At 33.8% G+C, this 25,703-nt stretch overlaps 1 protein-coding gene across 5 annotated transcripts in view; it reads right to left on the reverse strand.

Annotated features, from left to right (window-relative positions):
• The window catches only part of ABCD3 (ATP binding cassette subfamily D member 3), a 77,768-nt gene that overhangs the window by 37,942 nt on the left and 14,123 nt on the right, over positions 1-25,703 (reverse strand). For 4 of the 5 annotated variants that reach the window (XR_007411479.1, XM_025417582.3, XM_035717995.2 and 1 more), the window contains exons 2-4: positions 16,803-16,839; positions 9,561-9,659; positions 5,473-5,561 (exon numbers count right to left, since the gene is read on the reverse strand). Coding sequence is in view for 3 of the 5 variants with exons in the window: in XM_025417582.3 (XP_025273367.1) it covers positions 5,473-5,561; positions 9,561-9,659; positions 16,803-16,839 (225 nt within the window). In the remaining 2 variants the exon portion in view is untranslated. Of the gene's footprint in view, positions 1-5,472; positions 5,562-9,560; positions 9,660-16,802; positions 16,841-25,703 lie in introns of those variants that run through there. The other variant, XM_049111655.1, reaches the window with a different exon arrangement.

Below are 25,703 nucleotides of genomic sequence, written 5' to 3' on the forward strand. Positions count from 1 at the left end.
GACCAAATCCTCTTTTATCTTTTTAATTTATTTTACATATTTATCTGTTCTAAAAATATCAAGAACTTATTTGATCACACATTCTTTTTTCAAATGTTTATTAATATTCCTCAATATAAGTAAAATATATTTTGAAAAACACTGTGCTAAATTATTTAAACCTAGCTCCACATATATGAAAAAAAAAGGGTATGTGATACAGAAATAATTTTATTTTTGTGAGAGAGTAGGTGAATAATGCCAAGTAATGTTAATTGGCCTTTTAGAGCAAAAAAGTTGCATGGTAAAATAAATTTGAGAAAACTTGAGTTACACAAAGCTAACAAATGTCTTTATCAAAGACCTTCTCAAAGCTCTTAACATAAAACATGTGCATTAAGATGCTCTGAGAGGGCTTTGTAGCTGTCATAGCTGGCATTCCATAGAACATACTTGGGAAATGTTACTTTAGATTGACAGAACAATTAACAGTCCAATTTTGATAGAAGTGCTAAACAATTTTTTGTTTTTTAATTTAAGTTGAACTAGGGCAGCCCTGGTGGCTCAGCGGTTTAGTGCCTCCTTCAGCCCAGGGTGTGATCCTGGAGATCCAGGATCAAGTCACACATCGGGCTCCCCGCATGGCGCCTGCTTCTCCCTCTGCCTGTGTCTCTGCCTCTCTCTCTCTCTCTCTCTCTCTGTGTGTGTGTGTCTCTCATGAATAAATAAATAAAATCTTTAAAAAATAATAATAATTTAAGTTGAACTAGAAAAAGCCAAAATAGAACCACATAAAAATGTGGTTTCTAGAAATAAGAATATTAAAAACAAGAGCAATTTAGACAGTACAAAAAGTTTAGAGGTTTATATTAAAATTGTTTGAACCAAACCTTACATAAAACCAAAGTGCTTTAGTGCATCCAAGCTGTGAAACACACAAGATTATAAAACTTGGTAAAGCACATGCTATCATTCAGCAATGGTTACCATTGGAGTAGCAGCTATAAATTTAAAAAATGGTTTCTTGAATAAAGCCTTATTTCTGCTTATTATTCCGCTGAAAAAGAAAAATAATAATAAAAAGTGGTTTTACAGCTTACATAATATTACCTCCAAAACATGCATGGATCTTCATAAAAAATAACTTGGTGATTATAAAATGCTGCTTACAATCAAATGGGTGAAAATAAAATATATCTTTATAATTTTACATTATATAAGCAACAAGATATGAAGGAATCTCCTCCATATCATGAAATTCCCATTTTCTAGCTTAAAGAAGGAGTCTCCGTCCTATTAAAATTTGCCCATATTCCAAACTCTTTAGTAGCCACTGCTAACAAGCCTTTTTAAAAATGTAAAGGATATTAAAATGCACATTAAGGACCATAATGAGTCTCTTTCAGACTTTTTTTTTTTTTTTTTTTTTTAGCAGAAATACATGTATCTAAATCTCTTTGGAAGAAACAAAAAGGAATAAACAGAAAAACTAATTTATAATGTAGCTTTAGTAGCAAGTTAGAGTAAGGTGTTATTTTTCAATAAAACTGTTTCATATTATGAATTCACAATGTTTAAAAATGTTAAATTTAACCAAATATCAAAGATCTTATACATAGAAGCTCAAAAATATTTATCAAGGAGAAAGTTAACAATTTACTTTAAAATTACTCTTTCACAATTGATGATTATGGGTTAAGAGTATAAGGAAGTTCCTTGTATTGTTCTTGCAACTTTTCTGTAAGTTTAAATAGTATCAAAATAGTATGTTTTTTAGAAACTCTTAGGGTTTTTTTTTTTTTCACTTTTTTTTCCATCTCATATCTAAATTTTTAAAATGAGTACCCAAATTGATTACTAGCTGGCTCATGTTAGATAACTTTCTTCTTGTCTATCATCACCAGTTAATGTACAATCTACTCTCTGCAATGCATTTTATTCAGGGCATTAAGTATGTGAGAAAATTAAAATTAGCATCTATTCAACTAAAGTTGGAAATCCCTAGTTTATAAGAGCAAATATTATTCTTTCGGATTACAAAAACAAGAAATCATAAAATGTAAATAAAAGAAAAAAATTTTTTAAAAATAAACTACTATACAAAGTTGTGCAAGGTTCTTTATATGTAATATGTGACTTCTACACAGATAGCTAATAGGATGCTTATAATGAATATAAGCTGTATGTTTTTGCTATAGGTATATAACAATGCTATAGTTGGAAAGCCTGTATTTTTATTAACAAATATGGCATTTAGATAATAAAGTCATCAAAGGAAAAAATATAAAATTCTATAAGCATGTAAAAGGGCATAAAGGTCTTCTCTACATTATACAAAGGATAATTGCTTATGTACACAGCTCATATAAACAGAACTTAGCAATAAAATTGATCCTTCAGAGTTGATATGCTAGCAGCAACAAGTAAACACTTCAATTGTGTTTATGACAAACTTCTTTGAATTTGTTAGAAGATTCCTCACTAGGGCACACACACAAAAATAACCAGACTCTCTATACAAACACCATTCAAGGAGACCAGACTATCAATAAGCCCTCAACTTATAGCAAGTTTTTTAGCCCTTCACTTTTAAAGATGAGTGGACAGGCAAGAATGAAAACTGAGGAAAGCTTCTCACATGATCAACACAAATCAGAACAACTGAGGACCAAGAAGAAATAGAAAATGCAGGAAGTTTAAAAAAAAAAAAAAAGTCACACGCTTGAAAGAATGATTGCTCTAAAATGAACATTCATACAAAAAATAACTCTTGAAAATAAAATGATGATAAATACAAATTCATTGGATAAAGTAAAAAAAAAATTTTTCCCAGAAAATAAAATGTTAGAGATTAAACAGTAGAGAAATTAAGAGATAAATCAGATGATCAGTTTAGGGTTCCAGCACGCAAGTAATAATGATTCCAGAAAAATACAGGAAAAAAATGGAGAGGGAGAATTTTTTAAAAGCATAAGAAAATTTCTCAGAATGCAGAATGAGTTTCTCAATTGAAAAGAGCCCACCTAATGTCCAGAACAATGGAAAAAAAAAAAAAATCACAGTGACATTCAGTAAATTCCTAAACACCAGCAATACATCAACAATTTTAAAAAATGATCATAAAAACTTCCACTGGGGGTAAAAACAGATCCACTGCTAAGGAAGGGCAAGTAGCACAGCAATGGGCCTCCACACCATATGTGGCAGCTAGACCAGCAGTGTTTAACGATGGCTGCACATTAGAATTAGAATCACCACAGATGCTTCCAAAACTAATTATGAATTGAATCAGAATCTCTAGGGGTAGGCCCAGGTATTAATTGTTCTCAAAATTCCCCAGATGATTCTAATCATCCTGCAACCAAGGCTGAGAACTGCTGAGCTCTACAGAAGAGGGTGATACTTTCGAAATTCTAATAAAAAATGATTTCCAAGTTGGAATGTATAAATATAACTAAACTGGCAATCAAGTTTAAGAGGAGAAGAAAGACTTATTTATCAGATCTACAAGGTCTCAAAAATTTATTTCCCTAGTGCCCCTTCTCAGAAAAAGTCTGCACATGCCAAAATGAGAAAGTAAACTAAGGAAGAATTCAAAGGATTCAGAAAACCAGTTATTTAATGCAGAAGAGAAAGATCTAAAAAGTTTCCAAGGTCGGGACGCCTGGGTGGCTCAGCAGTTGAGCATCTGCCTTTGGCTCAGGGCGTTACTCCGGAGTCCCAGGATCGAGTTCCGCATCGGGCTCCCTGTATGGAGCCTGCTTCTCCCTCTGCCTCTGTCTCTGCCTCTCTCTCTGCCTCTCATGAATAAATAAATAAAATCTTAAAAAAAAAAAAAAAAGTTCCCAAGATCATAATTAAAACAAATTCAAACAGGACTGCTCTTTAGTGAACTTAAAGTACAATCAATATTGATTAGGGTTAGAAGAGAAAAAACTAACAAGAGGTATAGGGTGGGGTGGTAATAGACAAAAATCAAAAGATCGCCTGGTGTGTATGACCATATTACAATATTGAAAAGATTTTACAAAGTGTTGTCAATAAGCTTGAGCTGAATTAGTAAGAAGTAGGCAAAAAACTAAGGCACACAAACAAAAACCCGTAATTTTTAAATGCCAGGGGGAGAAAAAAGTTGTGTATATCAAAGAAACTACCAAAGTACAGTATGTGGCTCAGCTCTAAGTAGGCAAAAAATGTAAACAATAAATTCTGACTTAACAACAACAAAAAAATGCAGTAAAACAACCTAAGGATGGGCACAGGCATGGGTAGGAGTATAAAAGAGCTAATTTCCATCTTTCAAAGTAGGAAATAAATACATGCCCTTTAAAACTGAAAAATCTAGGACAATAATACAACTTACACGGAAATGCAGAGGTAGAGATGAACAGTAAAAAGAAAACAACTGACTCTGGGAATGGCAGTTACAAGTGGAAAAATGGAAGAAAGAACGGATATGTTTGTGATTAAGACCAGTAAAACTATTTAACATTAAGCTATGTTCAAGTATTCCTTTTTAAGCTGTTTTATATTAACTTTGATTAGGAGAAAAGGGCAGGGCACGACCACAGGTTTCAAGAAGACCTGTGTTGAATACAAGAGCCTACACAATTACACATGTTCTGAGGCATTTGGCTTTAATTCTATGCAAGTAACTTTTTCTCTTCTCCTAGAGAGATGAATCGGAAAACATGTGCATAAAGCATTCTTCCTCATTCTACAAATACTGAGAAGCAAACCAAAAATATGAGGGGAAAAAAACCAACTTAATTCAAAATTAGACAGCCTTCATTCAAAAATTTTAAGTACTGCATTCAGAAAGTTATTATTTTAAGAAATTTTCTGATAAAATACTGCATACCAGGAAACAGAATTCCAAGAAAAATGTTTTACTCTGACATTCAATTTCGTATCACAAGGAATAAAATCTTTTAATAGATAAATGTTAACATCCCAACTGTTACTGTAAGTTTTTAAATTCAAAATTATCAATTATAGTGAAATAATATGTACAAAGACTATAATGAAAAAACATATAAAGCACTAACTTCAGAAATTGAAGGAAATGTCAACAAATTGTTTTTGTGCTTATAATAAACATTCTCAATATGATTCTCCGAAATTCTTTGGCATTATTTTCCTCCAAATTACCTCATTAATTTCAGACATCCAACTTGGTGACTTTTTTAAACTCCCACTACATTTTTTATACTGCATTTTATTTCCTTGTTCCTAACCCTCTATAAACTCTCAGCTCTGCAGGGCTTGGCACAGGGTCTCCCCTGTTCACCAGCATATCCCTATCACAGAGTCGCATGGTACCTGGCACATAGGAGACACTCAATAAATATCTCTTTTTAAGTAAATGAACTAACACATACTTTGACTTAAGTATTTATACCTAATGAGTATCTATGTCTTGCTTAAAATAATGTTAAATATGAGACAAATGAGTATTTTATACATACAGGAGGAAGGTGAATAGAAAAGTACCTTTCAATGAGTGTACCATTTTGAATCATCCAAACATCACAATATGTTCGAGACACCAGCATAACAGCAATAAGTACCAAGTAACCTGTCTAAAATAAACCAGGTATAGTAAAATAAATGCATTTTTAAAACTTAAAAGAAACATTACCTTGGTAAAGGTTTTTTATTTCTAAATTCAAATCTTTATTCTAGTTTTAACACAGTGGCTGACATTTTACCTATATGCGATTTTTAAATATAGTTTAAAAGAATTTAAAAATATAATATAAATTTAAAAAGCCTTACACAGCATTTGATCTAACTTTGTCATCCAGAATTCAAAAGTGAATCCCAGGCAGCTCAAATGACTTGCCTTCATACAATTAGCAGAAGCTAGCAGTGTAACTTACATTACCTGAATCACAGTGTATTGTGGTTGTCTTATGTTTTTAATATATAAATCTAATAAAAAAATGATAGTAACTATTAATGTACAGTTAAGCAAATACTGAAGGTTAAAATTGTGCCTAATGGGATAAATGTGGTTCAATTTGTTGGAAAAAATCTCTAATAATGCCCCTGCCCTCAATTTAGTGATTAAGGCAAGATTTACACACACAAAAATAAGAAAACAGCATAGTAAATAAGTAAATAATTTGCATCACTTCATGTAATAAGTGACAGGATAGAAAGACCTGGGTTGGCAAAAGAGGGTTCTGATGTTAGGAATACATTAAACAGACCAAGTAAAATAAGAGAGGAGGAGAGGATGAGAGGATGAGAATTGAGTAAAAGAAGATAAGGGATTTAATGGGAAATAGGAAATAGATAATAGATTGAAGTCATACAAATAACAAAGTGGATATCCAGCAGAATTTAGCAATATTAAACTACTGCAAGCCGCTAGGTAGAACAAAATTTAATGGGAAATAGGAAATAGATAATAGATTGAAGTCATACAAATAACAAAGTGGATATCCAGCAGAATTTAGCAATATTAAACTACTGCAAGCCGCTAGGTAGAACAAAATGTTAAAATGTGTCATTTTGAGAACATTACTTAAGCAATGCTGTGGAAGATGGGATTACCCAGGGGAAAGATGAGAGGCCGAGTCAGGAGTCCCTTCTCTCTTTGTGAGATGAGAACCTACCCTCCAAATTCCAACACAACACAGTCAAAGCTGACCCTACTTAAATCTTCTAAATCGGAATAATAATGACAGTAATATAGAAGCTAAAGTCAGAGAGGAGGGCATATGGCAGCAGGGTCATTTGCTGAATAATATATTTAAAGTCAAAGTTATGGTGCTGAGTAGCAACTGCAACTATAACTTACGTAATTTTTGCAAAACATTGCTTTTAAAAAAGGTGAAGGTACTAGAAATACAGCACTTCAGGTGCAGACAAGGCAGAGAGTCATAAACACAGAATAATAAAGCCATAAGAAAAGACAATGTCAAACACAGAATAATAAAGCCATAAGAAAAGACAATGTCAAAAAATGTAACTGAGCAGTGATAGCGGCTACTCCAACATTTGACAGAAAGCAAAGATACCATCTTATCCTATCCATCATCTGCAAGTTAGGTATTCAGTTGGCAACAGATTTTAATAAACACTACCTGTATATGTCACTTTAACAGTAATGCTAACTTTTAATTCAGATCTTAAATACAGTCTCAATCCTAAATCATTTGACGTATAAGGTAACACTAGAAAAAGATCCTTTATTTTTTTTCCTTCATTTTCTGTTCTGGGCTTAATTTTTCCTTGAAATAAGTACCAACTTTATTTGTCTCACTTTAGCAAAATCTGGCCAACTTTGATTACTAATGGTCCTGAAACGCCTTTCTACAAAGGATGCCCTGAGAATCACTACCACTCCCAGAATTAATGGGTTTGTAGAATGTATCAGAAACTAAAGATTTGCACTGATTTAGGCAGTCCCTCACCTCATGATATGCATGGCTTCCATATTTTCATAAGTGGTATTATCATTTCTCTATTTCCTAAATCAGTTAGTCTATCTCTACCTCTTCCGTGATTTCTATAAGAGTTTATTTTACTTACGTGAACTGGGGTTAAACCTGGATTTTTATATTTCTCAAAGATTGCATGTAAAATGACTCTGTGGCACAGCGAGGCCTAGAGCAAGCTGGGAGGTTGGCCAAGTTAGGCCCTGGTATCTCCCTTACTAACTCCCAGAGATCTATCCAATGTCTCACACTCATTTTACACTCAGAAAACCCTTACTAAAAGGTCAAATGATCACTGAACTGTTAACTGATTAAGAGGGGAATTTACAAATCTTTCCAGAAAAGCTGGTACTTTAAATAAGAATTCTTCAATCAGGTGGGTTGTAGAATGAGAAAACTTCACCAAGAAGATAATGAGCATCAAGCTATTTTTTATTAGTATCTGTCTTTGTTGGGGGAATGGGGCAGGATGTCACAGATATGAGGTCATGAAAGCACAAGAGCACAGAGCCTGACTACAAAATAGCTAAGACTCTTCCAAGCAGATGATAGTCAAAGAAAGGTCAAAGTCAGGTTGTGACTTACCCTACAAGAAAAAAGAAGTCAAATGTGTTTTTACTAAGGTTTTAGAAAAAAGACTATTAAGAAAATGAGAAGAGGCAAAAGGACCATTTAAGAGATTATGATAATCCAGATAAGATATATATAGTGAGATCAATAGGAATGGAAAGGAAGACTAAAATAAACTCAAGGAAAGAACATTCAAAAATAAGGAAGGGAGCAGATTTAAAAAGTCTCAGTGTGATCTCATTTTTATTAAAATATGTGCTAGACACCAAAATACTGATAGAAGTTCTGAGTGAAAGGCTAAGAAGCACCAAGAAGGAAAAAAAAAATCTATTCGCATTTTCTAATTTTTCTTCAAGGAAACACGTATTATCTCTATCTTACTAGGGGAAAAAACGTTATTAAATTATGTCTTAGAGATTTATAAGGGTGGAAATCCACTAGCCATGATGCAGAAGTGAGGGAAAAAGAGAGCAAGTCCAGTGTAATGGGGGAATGTGCATTCTCGTTGGGGATTACAGTGCTTTTTTTATTAATAGATTATAAGGCTAATGCTGTTTAAAATTTTAACAATGGAAAACATTACGTTTCAAGAAGATAAATTTGGTGGAGAAGATAAAAAAGGGGGAGCTTCTTTGAAGAGAGACTTACTAACACTACAATATCCACATTAAGAATGTCTAGAATGAAAAATGACCCAATACCAGTGACTGAAAGGATGAAGTATAGGGAGGAGAAAGAGACAAAGATGATAATATTTCTAGTTATACAAAGGTGATTAAAGATGGAGAACACAGCATTACCTCATTTTTTAATCATTAAAAATACTTCTCAGATAATGATAAAGATAATCTTGATAAAAGAACAAAGAAAAGGATAATAAAACTTTATTCCTATCAGTTCACTTCCTGAAAATACGGGAAAAATTCATGTATCATTTTGGGCATCTCAAAAACATATTTAATCAATGGGATGCTTAGGTGGCTCAGTGGTTGAGTGTCTGCCTTCAGTTCAGGGAATGATCCTAGAGTCCCAGGACTGAGTCCCACATTGGGCTCCCTACATGGAGCCTGCTTCTCCTCCCTCTGCCTATGTCTCTGTCTCTCTGGTGAATAAATAAAATCTTTAAAAAAACAAACAAACAAACAAACAAAAAACATATTTAATCAAATATGAAACAACCTTCAAACATATTCCATATCAATGTGACTTATGAACATCTCAATGTAATAAAAAAGTTTGCCTTTCAAAATTTAATCTTGTTTTTATTGACAGAATTTAGCTATATTAAAACAAAACATTTAGGGTAACTGCACTGAAGTACTCTAGTATTTCACATAAAATATAATGAAATACTACTTCAAAAACAAGAGAAAATAATTCAAGAACTGACACCAAACAACAAGCGTACTTGCAATGATAATAGATCATTTAAAGAAAAAAAATTTAGTAGTCTTCATTACCTACACAGAAAATATTTGACCTATAGTATAGTATATAATTTTATTGTTATGATATCATATAACCTTAAAAGTTAAACACTTAACATTGTAATTTAAGACTTACCTCCTTACAAAATGTTCTAGGGACCATGATTTTCAGAATCCGTGTGAGTCTTAAAAAAAACACCTTGTCCACCACAGCTCGCTCTTTTTTCCCCTCTTTCTATATTAAAAAAAAAAAAATTAAGATATTTATAACAAGTAAGATTAAGGAACCACATTTCATCTAAGTCAATAGTAACAACTATCAAAATGGATATTGCATTTAGAGAGTACAAACATGCATTGTTCTTCAAACATGCTTTCAAGAAAATAAGATGTTATCAAAAACTAAATAAAGAAGTAAGAAGTTCTGGGCCACATGAGTATCTGGGAGAATACTGTAAGCAGAAGAAACAGCAAGTACAAAATGCCAAGGTGAAAGCTCATGTAATTGCTTTAGGAGCAACGAAATGGACAATCTGGCTAGAACTATAAGCAAGATAGAGTAGCAAAAGATGAGACCAGAGAGACAGCTAAGAAATGGTCAAGTACTTACTGACTCTTTATTACATACCACTTCCTGATTAACAGCAGAATGTTTTTAAAATCCTGAACAGTAATTTTCCTGATATTAATTACTGGAAACATTTAGATTCCTAGGTTTATCATTTAGCATTTCCAATATGCAATCTACCAATTCACTTTCTCTTCCTCATCAACTTAAAGACAAACAAGGTTTTTTTAATTCCTACAGCTCACATTCTAAGCAGGAGAAATATAAAAATAAACCAATAAATTGTTACAGATACACTAGGCAGGACCATGAAAAAAAGACTGATTCAGATAGGATAACAAGCAAGAGCTCTTTGGGGAGGTGACATTTAAGCTGAGACATAAATAAAGTGAAGCCATGTGGTAACTTTGGGGAAGGAAAGTAGTCAAGCATAGGGAACATCAAGCACAAAAACCAAGTGTTGAGAATAAACTCAGTGCACACACTGAAGAGCCAGACAGAACTGCTAAAACAAAGAGAAAAATGAGAGACACTGAAGAGATTGACAGGGTCTATAAAAGACCTCTGAAACCATAGTAAGGATTTAGAGTTTATCTAGTCAGTGTAGCACAAAATCACTGAAGAAACTTTGGAGCAGTAATTAATCTTATCACTCTCGGATGTTTCTTCATTTTGAAGGAACAGGAAAAAGTGAGATGAATTGGGTATGGTAGAGACTATTTACTTTTTTTTTTTTTTTAATTTTTTTTTTAATTTTTAATTTATTTATTTATGATAGTCACAGAGAGAGAGAGAGAGAGAGGCAGAGACACAGGCAGAGGGAGAAGCAGGCTCCATGCACCGGGAGCCTGATGTGGGATTCGATCCTGGGTCTCCAGGATCGCGCCCTGGGCCAAAGGCAGGCGCCAAACCGCTGCGCCACCCAGGGATCCCGAGACTATTTACTTTACCACACCTGAAGTGTTTGGAAGATCACACAGGAGAAACTTCTTGCAACAGGCAACACACAAGAAGGATCAGATCCTCCTACCTAGCCCCTCCCCCCAACTCCCAGAATCACTGTTCACTTATTTCTTAACTCTTAATAAATACCCAGGGTATAGTAAAGTCTATAATTAGATTAGCTTTACTGTAAATATGTTTTATCTAAGTTGAGGAACCTGAAATAGTTTGTGTACTGAATGAGAATAAGAATAAGCTACCATCTATATGTCAGACATTGTGCTAAGTGCTTTATATTTATATAATCCTAACAAGTACTGAGTGCATTACAGAATCATAGACTAAGAAAGGAAATCTGAACGCACTGTGTTTCTAGAGTTAGATCAGAAAGACTAAGATAGATAAGGTCCAGCCTACCCTGTACCTGGAACAGAGTTTGGGTCTTTCAAACCTTATGAAGGTTGCAAATCTCATCCTACTGAATTAGAAGCCCAGGCTACTTCGTTCACACATGCATGTGCTCATTCATTCATTCAATAAATATTCACTCAGTCCCAGGCACTGTTCAGAATGATGGGAACACATCAGTAAATAAAACAGACCAAAACACTACTCACAGTCTATTTACTTTAGCTAGTCTATTCTCAAGCCAAATCCTATCACTTCAACAGAAATCTCCCCTTTTACTTCCCCCAAACTGAGAAAACATAGGAAGAAAAGAATAAAGACAAAGCAATAGATACCAACTACCTTTTAAAAAAAGAAAGGGCAGCCGGGGTGGCTCAGAGGTTTAGCACCGCCTTCCACCCAGGGCCTGTTCCTGGAGATCTGGGATCGAGTCCCATGTCAGGCTCCCTGCATGGAGCCTGCTTCTCCCTCTGCCTGTGTCTCTGCCTCTCTCTCTCTCTCTCTCTCTCTCTCTTTCTCTCTCTCTCTCTCATAAATAAACAAAAAAATCTTTTAAAAATAATAAAAAAAATTTAAAAAAGAAAGTTAAACTTCTACTCTCAAGTTTTTCCTCTTATCACTGCCTCCCTACCTCACCCCACTGCGCATGGAGTTAACACCCTTAAATAGAGTAATAATATAATGGCCATCTTCTGACTTAAATAGAGGATTACCTATTTCTAGCTTCTAGCTGCTTTCAAGAAATGATCTAAAAAAAACGAGGAAGTTTTTTTTTTTTTCGAGGAAGGTTTTAAAAAAAGATATAAGAAAGTCACATTGAAGCACTTTAAAATGTTAATTCCTCTTTTATTTCTGTTCCTATTGTCATCACTTCTAAATCATAAGCCACCTGTAAGCCTGACTTGATTTCCATTACATTTCAAGCCATGAAAGAATTGCATATATATTTCCTAAAGTCATCACAGCATGTTCTGCAAAGAAACACCTAGACCAAACAACTAGCTGGTTCAGAAAGGCTGAAATACCATGATGCTCTACCATTCTTGGCACATAATAAAATTCATACCTGGAACCAATCTAAAGGAGAGAGTACCTACAGAGACAGTACATTTCATAAACACTACTAGCTTCTTCTACGAATTCATTTTTAAATTCACAACTGACTTTCCCCCACCTCTGTACTTTCCAGTATTTCTTTAAAAATACAAAAAAATAAGGCAGCCTGGGTAGCTCAGCGGTTTAGCACCGCCTTCGGCCCAGGGTGTGATCCTGGAGACCCAGGATCAAGTCCCGCATCAGGCTTCCTGCATGGAGCCTGTTTCTCCCTCTGCCTGTCTCTGCCCCTCTCTCTCTCTCTCTCTCTGTGTCTCTCATGAATAAATAAATAAAATCTTAATATATATATATATATAAATACTTTGAGGATATCATTTTAAAATGTAAATTACTGAAAAAGCAAACCAGTAGATAAAGACCATTAAAACAGTTAAAGAAATTATGCAACCAGAAAATAATGTACCGAACATTCAGGAGGCAACAAGGTCAAAGAGCAAAGTGAAGTTCCTATTGAAGGGTCAATCAACTTAGAAAGGTGAGATGAACTAGAATGGACTGAAATAGACATCTGAAACAAGCAAAATAAAAGGCCATATGGCACTGACAAGAGTATAAGCATTCCTGTATACTACTGGACAAAGTATAAATTGATACAGCTACTGTGTACCATCTATCAAAATGTAAAATGTACACAGACTGTAAAATGTAAAATAACTCAGCAAATTTACTTTTAGGAACTTATTGTACTGATATACTTGCACATATGTTTAAATAAATGAAGAACATTTGCACACTTTATATTATAAAATCAAAAACCAAAATGTGCATCAATGAAATTATATAAACTATATGAAATTTATGCAATGAAAATTCTACCCAATTATAAAAAAGCACTATTTATACAAAATCCTACAGAACAGTTAAATTAACTAGATCTACAGCTATCAAATATACATTAAGAGGATCTAAAAATATGCTGAAGAAAAAGAATGGTACATACCATGTATCATAAAATCATAAACTTTTTTAATATGCAAAATAATTCTACCTATATTGTTTATGAAGATATACATACATACACAAACCCTACTGGTATAAAATATGCATGGGAATACTAAATTTCCCATCTGAGTTTACAGTTCTCTAGAAATCCACCAATGTTTACCTTTATATATTTTAAATTTTATATCATGTATACTGCCATCAAAATTAAATAAGTATTTTTAAATCAAGTCAACTATTTCTTTATACTGCTAACTCTACTAAATTTTCCTCTCCTTCCTAAATTTCATGTGTGAAAACTGTACCATCTCAGCAAAATTATAAAAAATGTCAATGAAAAAAATTCCCTTTTTAACTGCTTTCCTTTGTAAATAACATTCACTATAGAAAAATTGGAAAATTCTGATGAGCAAAAATAAGGAGCCTATACCTACCATTTAGAGGTATCAACTATTAATATTTTGCACATATCCTACCAGTCTTCATTTTAGCACATATGTATATATGTGTGTTCACTTCTTATAAATTTTACAAATGTGGTATAAGTATGCATACTATATTTAACCCTTTTGTCAAAAAATTCATGTAACCTAAAGTTATATTGCTCACACTATACAATGAGCAAATAAGTATATGCTAAAAAAAAGTTGTACAAAAAACAGAATTAAAAAAACCAGTGAATGAATTTAGTTGTACTGACAAGTTTTAATGATGTCCTAGAACTTGGAAGATATGATATGCAGATGGTGGATATAACTAAGATAATTAAGGTTTGATTATTCAGATATAATTTAGACATGAGAGATTATGAAGATGGAGATATGCCAGACAATGAGATAAGCATACCTTGTCCCATTTTTCAAAGTGAGAGAAAAAGATCATAGAAACCAAAGAACAGCAATTTTTGATATCAATCTTCAGGATATTCAGAGAACAGACATTATATGGAGGACTTGGGAAAATTTAAGAGATACTAATCACTAGAAGCCAGCATGAGTTTCCTAAGAATAAGTCATGCCTAACTCTTCCCATTTTCTTCTTTTTTAAGGACATTATACTAGTATACTAACTGACATGTATATTGTAAGTTCCATAAGGGTAGGGACTTTCATTTACATCTGCTACACACCCAGGGCCAAGACCAATTACGAGGCATATATGAAGGCCTCAATCAATATTTGTTGAGAGACTGACCTAATAAAAGCATTAATAGATTATTCAAGGAATTTCACATTTCTTATAAAATTACTGTGGCCCTTAATAGAGAAGTATGAACCAGATTTTGCTATAGTTGGATGTAATTATAGCCAAATAAACCATAACCAAAAATAAGCAAACAAACAAAGATTAAGAGATGCCAGCGTAAATTTCCTTGGTCTTTACGTAGTCAATACTATCAGCAATTGTGAAGAAGAAAGAGAAGGCCAATTTAAATTATGGATAATGTCTTCTACCTACCATACTAGAAGTCAGAATTACATTCAAAATTACACTAACAGGACAGACATACTACAGTATAGACTAATAATATTAATCCAATAAGCTGCCATATATAGGAATAAATTAATATTTAAAAGAAATCAACTGAGTTACCATGTGACGCAGCAATTCCACTCCTAGGTATATACCCAAAATAAACAAAAATACAGGTTGACACAAAAACTGCACATGAATATTCATAGCAGCATTATTCATAATAGCCTAAATATGAAAACAACCTAAGTTTCCCTCAACTTGATAAATGGATAAATAAAATGTTGTAAATCTATACAAAGGAATATTATTTGGCAATAAAAAGGAATGAAATACTGATACACATAACAAAACAAATAAACCTCCAAAACATCATGCTAAGTGAAAAGAAGCCAGTCACAAAAGAGCACATACTACATGATTCTTTTTAAATAATATGTCTGATATATAGGCAAATCATAGAAACAGAAAGCAGATTGATGGTTTTTAGGGGCTAGGAAAAGAGGGTAATCAGGGGTGATTATTAGTGGTAATGGAATTTCTCTTTGGGGAGATAAAAAGTTCAAATTAGTTAGCCACACAACTCTGTGAATATACTAAAACCATTGAATTATATCCTTAAATGGATAAATTATATGGTCTTTGAATTATATCTCAATAAAGCAGTTATTAAAAAAGAAAAAAGAAATCAACTGATGAATGCAGATGTATGGAATCTGTCAACAAAGTTGTTCATCAGAAAGATACCTGAAGATTATAATTCATAATTCAACTCAATGTAAACAGCAGTTAGGGCTAAAGAAGTAAAAATAATTTTAGGCAGAATTTCAGCAATAAAGCTTTCATAACTAGATATGTAATAGTGCTGATGTATTCCACACTAGTCATAGAACTATGTTGTAGTCTAAAAATAACGGCTAGACAAACTAACCAGTATAGGTCCAGAAGAATGTATACAGAATTGAAAAAGGATTGGAAACCATGACAAGTTAAGAAACACTTGAAGGAATGAGGGGTTGGGAAAAAAAGACTTCAAAGATATGACTATCTTCAAACAATATGAGTCCATTAGAGAAAATAGAGCAGCCCTGTCCTGAGTGGCTAGGAAAGACAAAATACAATCAATCACTAAGAGGGCAGAGGGAAAGATTAATCTCATCGTGGGCTATAATTAATATAGCTTATCAAATGAATAGATTGCTTATCAAATGAACAGATTCACGTAAATACTAGAAGTCACTTATCAAGGAATCCTATGTCAAAAATAATTGCTATAATATACAGCAGAGTGAAGATAATAGTTAAGTTCCCTTCTAATTCTAAAATTATATGTACTGCTTATCAAATGAATAGATTCATGTAAATACTAGAAGTCACTTATCAAGGAATCCTATGTCAAAAAGAATTGCTATAATATACAGCAGAATGAAGATAATAGTTAAGTTCCCTTCTAATTCTAAAATTATATGATTTTATCCTAATTCAAAATTATGTAACAAGGGATGTCTGAAGGACTCAATAGGTTGAGCCTCCAACTCTTGGTTTCAGCTCAGGTCATGATTCCATGGGTCTGGGATTGATCCCCAAGTGGGTCTCTGCACTCACTAGGTAAGGGTGCTTTAAGATTCTCTCCCTCTGGGTAGCCCGGGTGGCTCAGCGATTTAGCACCGGGATCGAGTCCCACGTTGGGCTCCCTGCATGGAGTCTGCTTCTCCTTCTGCCTGTGTCTTAGCCTTTCTCTCTCAATCTGTGTCTCTCATGAATAAATAAATAAAATCTTTAAAAAAAAAATAGATGGTCTCCCTCTGCCCCTCTCCCTGCTTGCTCGTGGGCTCTCTCTCTCTCTAAAATAAATAAATAAATCTTCAAAATTATGTAACAAAATAAATACATACGAAATCCCAAAGAGTAGATTAGTTAAAACTTTACCTCATTGTTCTGTAATGGTGGTTTTCCATTTTTCTTACTGCAGAGAAAAAGAAAAGAGAGCTTTATTTGCAAACTGTTCCCATCATAAAAGTTACTTTAAGATATCAGAAGAATATACTAAATTCTCCCCAAAAGAGAGTTCCTTCTTTTTCATATCACACAGAGACAGAATATATTAAATATGTTTCAGTTGCCCCTTACTCAGTATTATTTATAGAAAGTGCTCAATAAATATTAACTACTACTGTATCAAGCATTATATTAGTAATTTTTAATATACACACACTCATTTTATAAATTTTCCCATGGAGATGTGGAGTCTATTTTGCTATCTTTGAAGTAAGGCTTGGCCATATGAACTGCTTCAGTCAATGGGATATTAGCAAGCTGATGCAAGCGAGGGCTTAAAAAATATTTGTGCCTTGGGCCCTCCTCTCTTGCTGCTGGGAATCTTCTCCCAGCCATTTGAGCAATCCCTGGTTAATAGCCTAAAGGAGGAAAGACCTGTGTCATTAGACATTACAAATAAAAAAACTGCCTAAGTAAGGAAGTGATAGTTCATGCTACTCAAAGTGATTAATCAGGCAATTACACCTAGGTCTGACCACTAATCCTAAACAGTAATATAACCAGGCTTAGGTTCTTTTTATAACACACTACCATAGGACTCTATGCTTCTATACAACATTGATCACATTTTAAATCTCCAGACTGATTGATAGTTCCTCCCAATAAATCAGTTTCGTGAGATCTTGAGCTACTGCAGGTTGGTCTCTCCAAAGTAGACCAGAAGTGGTACTTGGGATACAAAATGTTTATGGGGGATTAATACCTATGAAAGGAAGGCAAGGAAAGCAAGTGTGGACAGAACTGAAACTGATGCAGGCCCAATAAAATTTCAATCAATCATGGGACACCTGGGTGGCTCAGTGGTTGAGCATCTGCCTTCAGCTCAGGGTGTGATCCTGGAGTTCCAGGATGGCACCCCACCTCGGGCTCCCTGCATGGAGCCTGCTTGAGTCTTTGCCTCTCTATGTCTCTCATGAATAAATAAATAAAATCTTTTTAAAAAGTTTTTCAACCAATCAGGAAGGAAGCCCTGTAGCAAGTACTGTCCATCAGAGGGCTCTGTGAAGGGTTGAAAGAGCCAGGTCTTTTTGCCTTTATCTTGCTTGGTCTACAAATCCATGCTGCTCCAGGGAAGGCATGAACTCAGGCAAAGTGGCTCTACAACTAAGACAGACCCCAAGGTGTGGCCAGAACGGGTTACTTGGTGATCCAACTCCTTACAGCTGGACAGTAGGCCCTTCTTCAAAGGGGAAACTGGGTAGCACACCTTCATGTCTACTATTGAGGGCATATATCATTCAATCCTCTATGTTCAACACTTAGTTGAACTCCATCAATGTGTAGAATGAACACTTTCGATAATAAGATACCAGGTCACTGAAAAAGGCTAGAAAGCCAAACAACTACAATTCAGTAGATGCTCCCATTCTAAAAGTGCTTAGCTTTCTTATTTTTTTCTATTTTCAATTGTATTACAGGATTGTTTATGTGTTTTAGAGTTTTTATAAGATTGCAAAGCTGTTTCAGAAAATGCCTTTATATATGTTCAGGCATGTACAGTTAATTATAACCCCCTTTTATAAGGCTTTCTAAATTCCTCCTTTCAAAGAATTCTTTAAGGTTTTCTATCAATGTTCTCAATATTGAAAATATTAATGATATAAAGACATATAGATCATTAAGGATAAATTAGAACAGTATGCTAGAAACCTATATTGGGTAACATTTTTTCACTGGAAATGTCATGCTAAAAACTGGAGAGAAGTTAACTTACTTCCAAAACTATGATCTACTAGTAGGCAGATTCAATTCTAACAAATATTCAGTATTTTCCTTTTCTTGATTTTTATCCTATGAAACTAATAAAGGCTATAAAACAAAAGACATAGTCTACTCTTGTGTATTCCTTTTGGCTATGAAAAGATCAATTTATAAGCTAACTACATTAAAATAAAGGTATTCAAAATGTTCAAAATATGCTGATTTGCACACTAATCGCATGATTATCTGTAATATCTACAACAATCATTAATCATCAGTTGTCTTGTTACACTTGAGGATATAAAAAACTTCATTTAAAGATAATACAGATATTACATGTTAAATAAAATTTTTATAAAAATAGCTTTATTTTTCCAAACAAAACATTTAGTAAGGAAAGTGTTATTGTTTTACATTTTGGAAAATCTCATTAATGTCTGACTTAATACAAGAAGACTGGGTTCTCATATTAGAGTCTCCATTCTTGCTACCTATTGTGATAGAGATAGGTAGTTGTAAAAGAGGAGTATTTTCATAACTGTGGATATTCTTCCTGGATACTGTAATGTTACAGTGCAGTCTGGAAACCCTATCAATGAACTTTTGTACCTTATACAATAAAATCTATTGATCACATTATATTTACCCTTCCAATGGATCTTTTATCCATGCAAAATTTTGTAATATGCATTAGTCTTTTGGAAAATAATGATCACCGAATTGTGTAGTAGACTTTCCAAATGTAATATATATTATGCAATATTTTTTAGAATTATATTTGTTAATACTGCCACCGATCTCATCAGAACAGTCTTAACCATTGGGAAGCTATCGAGCTCATGGTGGCAGAGACAAGTTTTCCAAATTCCAATAGTCATTTGAAAGCTTAAATTGTAACATTAGCAACAAACACTGCAGTGTTTCCTTGAAGGTACTATAAGAGAATGTCTGCAATACTCAAGGCCAAATAACTATAGTTATTTAGTCATTCTTTCAGATAAAAATGATGTTCCCCCCAAAAAAGTGGCTAGTTTAGCTTAGAATTCAAACTACAGGTGTGTTCCCTCAAGATAACCTCTGCATTACGATATGCTGCAAGAAGTGCTTTGTGCCAACTTCTCCTTTTTCTTTGGCAAACACATTAAAAAAAAAAAAAAAAGACAAGACCAATAACCAACTATTTATAAAAAGTATAGGAAGGATATATCCAAGAAATGGAAGGGTCAGGTTCACATATGAAAATCAATCCATAATTCATCTATATTAACAATCTAAAAAAAATAACCATGATATCAATAGACATACAGAAAAGGCCTTTGATAAAACTCAACACCTATTAATCATAAACTCTAATCAAACTAGGAATAAAGAGGAATTTCTTCAATCTGAAAGGGACATCAACAAAAACCTACAGCTATGGGGCGCCTGGGTGGTTCAGTTGATTAAGAGACTGACTTCAGCTCAGGTACTGATCTCAGCGTCCTGGGATTGAGCCCCTCCCTGTCTGGCTCCTTGCTCAGCGGGAAGTCTGCTTCTCCTTCTGTCCTTCTGTCCCTCTGTCCCTCCCCCAACCCCTGCGTGCACACACGTGCTCCCTCTCAAATAAATAAATAATCTTTAAGAAAAAGAAAAAACCTACAGTTATCACCATATTTATAAGACTGAGTCTCCATTCCAGAATATGGCCAAGATGCCAATTCTCATGACTTCTATACAATACTGTTATTGGAAAACACAGTGCAAAAAGGTAAGAAAAGAAATAAAAGGTACATAGAATTGGAAGGAAGAAGTAAAACTATCTTTATTGCAGACTCTATAAACATCTATACAGAAAATCTTAAGGAACCTGTAAAAAAGCTAAGTGAGTTTGGCCAGGTTCCAGGTATATCCATACATAAATATCAACTGTACTTCTATATATAGGCAAAAAACAATTGGAAACTGAAATTTTAAATATATCATTTACAAAAGCATCCAAAATATTAAATATTTCACAATAAATTTGGAAAGAAAAAGAAAATGTGCAAGACCTACATGCTGAAAACTACAATACACTGCAGAGAAATCATAAATGACTAGATTGAGAGATGTATCATGCTCATGGACCAGAAGACTCAACATTGTTAACATGTCAATTCTCCCCCAAAATGATTTAGAAATCCAATGCAATCCCAATAAAAACCCCATCAGAGTTTTTTGCAGAGAGTAAGAAAGTGATTTTAAAATTCATTTATAATTGCAAAGGACCTAGAATAACCAATAGATTTTGGAAAAGAACAAAGTCAGAAGAATTGTACCTCATTTCAAGGCTTAACATAAAGCTACAGTAAACAAGAGTGTGTGATACTAGAGTACAAATATAGATCAAAGAAACAGAAGAGTCGAGAAAGATAGACACATATATAGCTTAAGACAAAGGTGCTAAAGCAATTCAATGGGGAAAGAATCTTTTTAACAAATGGTACCAGATTAACTGGATAGCCATATGTTAAAAAAAAAATTAACCTTAACATTTATTGCACACCATATACCAAAAAAAGTAATCTGAAGTGTAAGAGCTAAAACTATGAAACAAAAGAAAACAGGAAAATGAAAATTAAAAAAAAAAAAAAAAAGAAAATGAAAATTAAGACCACAGTGAAAATTAAGCAGTGAGAAACCACTGCTTATGCCCACTAGAATGGCTCGGATTAAAAAGACTGATCACACCAAGAGTTATCAAGGATGTGGAACAACTGGAATCTTCCTATACTGCCGATGGGAATATAAAATAATACAAGCACTTTGGAAAACAGTTTGGCAAATTTCTTAAAAAGTTAAACATACACTACCATACGACCCAGTCATTCCACTACTAAGTATTTGCTCAAGGGACATAAAAGCATATGTCCATATATAAAGTCTGTTCAAATGTTCATAGCAGCTTTATTTTTAATAGTCAAAACCCGGAAACAATCCAAATGTTCATCAATAAGCCGAAGGATTAAAAAATTGTGGTAGATCCATAAAATGTACTCAACAATTAAAAAACAATTGATACACACAGCATAGATAAATCTCAAAAGCATTACACTGAAAGTAGCTAGACAAAAAAAGTATATAGCATATGATTCCACTCATGAAATTCTAGAGCAACCAACACCAATCTGTTGTTACAGAAAGCAGATCAGTGTTGCTTCAAGCTAGGGGCAGGGAGAGGACTGACTACAAAGGGGCCACAAGGGAACTTTGGGGAGATAAAATGTTCCTTACCTTGATTGTAGTACTGTTTCACAGATGTTATATATCAAAACTCATCAAGGTGTGTACTTTAAGTATCAACAGTTTACTGTGTATCAATAAAGTTTCAATAAAGTAAGAAAATTAAAAAAAAAAAACCTAACTGAAACCTAGAAAAGACTTTTTCCTAAGAACGTAACAGAATGTGTTTTGTTAGTCCTTTATTTTTGCAGAGGTGAGGGAGAGGAAAATGGGAGTTAACTGTTCCTTAGTATTCCCAGCAAAACATAAAATAGACAGGAACTTTCTCTAAAAATGGAAGGAGACAACTATAAGACTAGGAAAAAGAAACTGTCAAAAATTGAAAGAAGTTTTTAGGTAAGAGCTTTCAAACAAAGTAAAAAAAGACACAATTCTGAAAACTTCAATCAGAATTTAGTTAACCAGAACAGTATTTTTGACCCTAATGTTTTTCTCATTTCATTCTAGGTGAACTCGGCCAGTGTTTCCTAGACTTGTGGTAATGTACGAACCTCTTCTAAAGGGGAAAAAAAAAAAAACTCTTCTTACAGATCCTACTACTACCTTAAATTTTGTAAATTATACAAATTATGTATAAGCAGAAAATTAAGCATATACTTTTTTTTTATACCTCTCCTATACACATATCGTTTAAAAAACAGGCAAAAGTTTTAAGGCTAATAAAAATGGAGTCAACATTCATTTAAAGTGACAGGTGAAATAACATTGCTACAACTAATCACTAGTGGGAGTAGAAGAATAGAAAGAATTATTCAATCCAGTTGATGTCCAAGATTTTTTTTAAATCATTATTATTCTTTTGTAAACAGTGAATTGGTTTTAAAACACTGCTTCATTAATGATAGGATAATCAATTTATTAGTATATTCCAAAACAAAATTCTAAAAATTGAATAATAGTCAATGAATACATCTGAACTTATTTTCCTACCCCAAATCTCTTCTTCACCTTCTCATACTGAACCTGGGCCCTAACCCAGTGAACGTACCTTCACCTACACCACCACTTGAATCAAAACTTGGGAATTATTCTCAGGTATTCTCCCTTTCTCTCATACTCTTCATACCCAATCGCTCTCTATGTTCTTCTCTTCATCTCTATTGACAAGATTTCAAATTGGGCCATCAAAATTTCTCACATAAACTACTATAATTTTTCCACCTCCTTTCTACATAGTTTCCTTTTCATCTCTAACTGCTTTCAATTCACTTCCATAGCCATATCAAATATCGTGTGTGTGTGTGCATGGCACACTCAACTGAGGTTAATAAGGGCAGAGGCGAAGACCTGAACATACAAAGCAACTCTGGGAATGGAAAGAAAGACAGGAAAACTGTCAGAAATGACATGGTGAGGGAGTAGATCAGAGCTGGGAACTATAGCTGACCCTTCACACAGGTTTGAATTGTGCAGGTTTACTTACAGATTTTTTACAGAATAGAACTGTAAATATATTTTCCCCTCCTTACGATTCTCTGAGTAATAATTTCTTTTCTCTAGTGTACATTATTGTTAAGAGTCATTGTAAGAATTATTGTAAGAATGTAGTACATAAGACAACACACTGTTAAGTGTTAATCAATGTTTATGTTATCAGTAAGTCTTCTGGTCAGTTAATAGTAGGATATTAGTAGTTAAATTTGGGGACAGGCCAAAGTTATACAAAGATTGTCAACTGTGCAGGGGTTCACCCCTAATCCCTACATTGTTCAAGGTTCAACTGAACATGGAAATGAGTGGAGAAGAGCACAGAGTTTAAGAACTGTGTAAAGATGGAGGAGATATAAGAAACGATCAGCTCCAAACTGATGCCATGAAAGGCAAAGACCACTTTCCTCAAGTTTCACAATTTACAGCCTGAGCTGCTAGAGGACAGGGATTCTGTTAACTACAAAAGAATAACAACAGTAAAAGCATTCAGGGAAATAATAATTAGACTCATAGTAAACATGTTCAATTTCAAGTCCCAGTGATAACTATATGGAATTTTTAAAAGTTGAGATGTTTAAAAGTTGAGATTTGAAGTACAAGAGTGGAGATGCTGATTTGAAAGGCATTAACAAGACACTGACGTGGACATACAAGGATAGAACTCCTTCGGGAAACAAAAACATGAAATCTGAAATGTGAGTCTTCCATCTGTCTATTAAAACGCTGTACTAAAAATTTTAGAATGTGCTCTTAAGGAACTTGGTTTAGGGATCCCTGGGTGGTGCAGCGGTTTAGCGCCTGCCTTTGGCCCAGGGCGTGATCCTAGAGATCCGGGATCGAATCCCACGCCGGGCTCCCGGTGCATGGAGCCTGCTTCTCCCTCTGCCTGTGTCTCTGCCTCTCTCTCTCTCTCTCACTGTGTGCCTATCATAAATAAATCTTAAAAAAAAAAAAAAATTAAAAAGAAAAAAAAAGGAACTTGATTTAAGTTGTTCCCTGAATATTGCTCCCAGGCACTGTAAGAAGCAAACTTGCCTCTTAAAAGGAAAGTATGTTTACTATAAGCCTCAAAATTATTCCTAGAACTTTAAATAAAATGTCTAGACCGTAATCAAAAATAACCAAGCACAGAGCAAACCAGACTCCATAAACAGGAACCAGTAGAAATTAAGACAGAAGGAAACCCAAGAAGATTTCAGATGTTTGAATTTCCAAACACATCCTATTAGAAAATGCAGACCATATTTAAAGATATAAATACACAAAATAAAGTTATCTACCAAAACAAGGAAATTATTAAAAAAAAAAAAAAAAAAAAAAGGAGAGCGAGATAGACATAAGAGAAGCCAACAGAATTGGAGGGGAGGGGGCAGAGGGAGAGACACAATCTTAATCAGGCTCCATGCCCAGCACAGAGCTCTGTCTCAACCCTGAGATCATGACCCGAGCCGAAATCAAGAGTTCATGCTTAACCAACTGAGCTAACCAGGCACCCCAGAGCCAAATAGAATTTTAAAGAATTAAAAATACAAAAAGTGAAATGTAATACTTAATAATTTTAGTAGGTTTCACAGAGGCAGATACAATTAACAATTTAGGAGCTAAATGAGAATTTGCTAACCAGAGTGTAACAAAAAGTAAGCAAAAAGATGAATAACAAAAAAGAGATACAGTGCTCACTTCAGCAGCAATGTACTATAAAATTGGAATGATACAGAGAAGATCAACATGCCCCCCCATGAAACACAAATCTGTGAAGTGCTTTTAAAAAAAAAAAAAAAAAAAAAGTAAAAAGTGCTTACAATAAAAGTATCTCAACTGGTGTCCAGAAAGAATAAAAAAAGAAAACAAGGCAATCCACAAAGTCAAAAAGGCCCAGTGAATCCTAAGCAGGATAGATTAAAATATCCATGCATCACCAAATCATAGTGAGCACCAGAAAATCAAAGATAAAGATAAATCCTTAAAACCAGGTAGAGGAGGGAAAAAAAAGACCCATTACTTTCAAAGGGGTAACAGTTATAAATAGCTGACTTCTCATTAGTAGTATTGGAAACCAGAACATGGTAGAATCAAACATTCAATGGACAGAAAGAAAATCCCTACCAATCAAGAATTAAATGTGCAGGGGAAAAAACCACTTTCATGAATGAAGGCAAATAAAGACATTATCTGACAAAATGGAAAAAGTTCATAATTAGTAGATTTGTACAAAGGTCATATTGGTGGTGGCAAGGATGGTGATTTCAGTAGGAAGATGTAGGTTGCAAAAACAAATGAAGAGCAACGAAAGTAGTAACTATATACTTAACTCTGAATATTACATAAAACAATAATGCACTAAATGTCTTTTAGTACTTAAATAAAAACTCTCACCAC

This window comes from Canis lupus, chromosome 6 (genome assembly GCF_003254725.2).
Source record: "Canis lupus dingo isolate Sandy chromosome 6, ASM325472v2, whole genome shotgun sequence".
Taxonomy (NCBI): domain Eukaryota; kingdom Metazoa; phylum Chordata; class Mammalia; order Carnivora; family Canidae; genus Canis; species Canis lupus.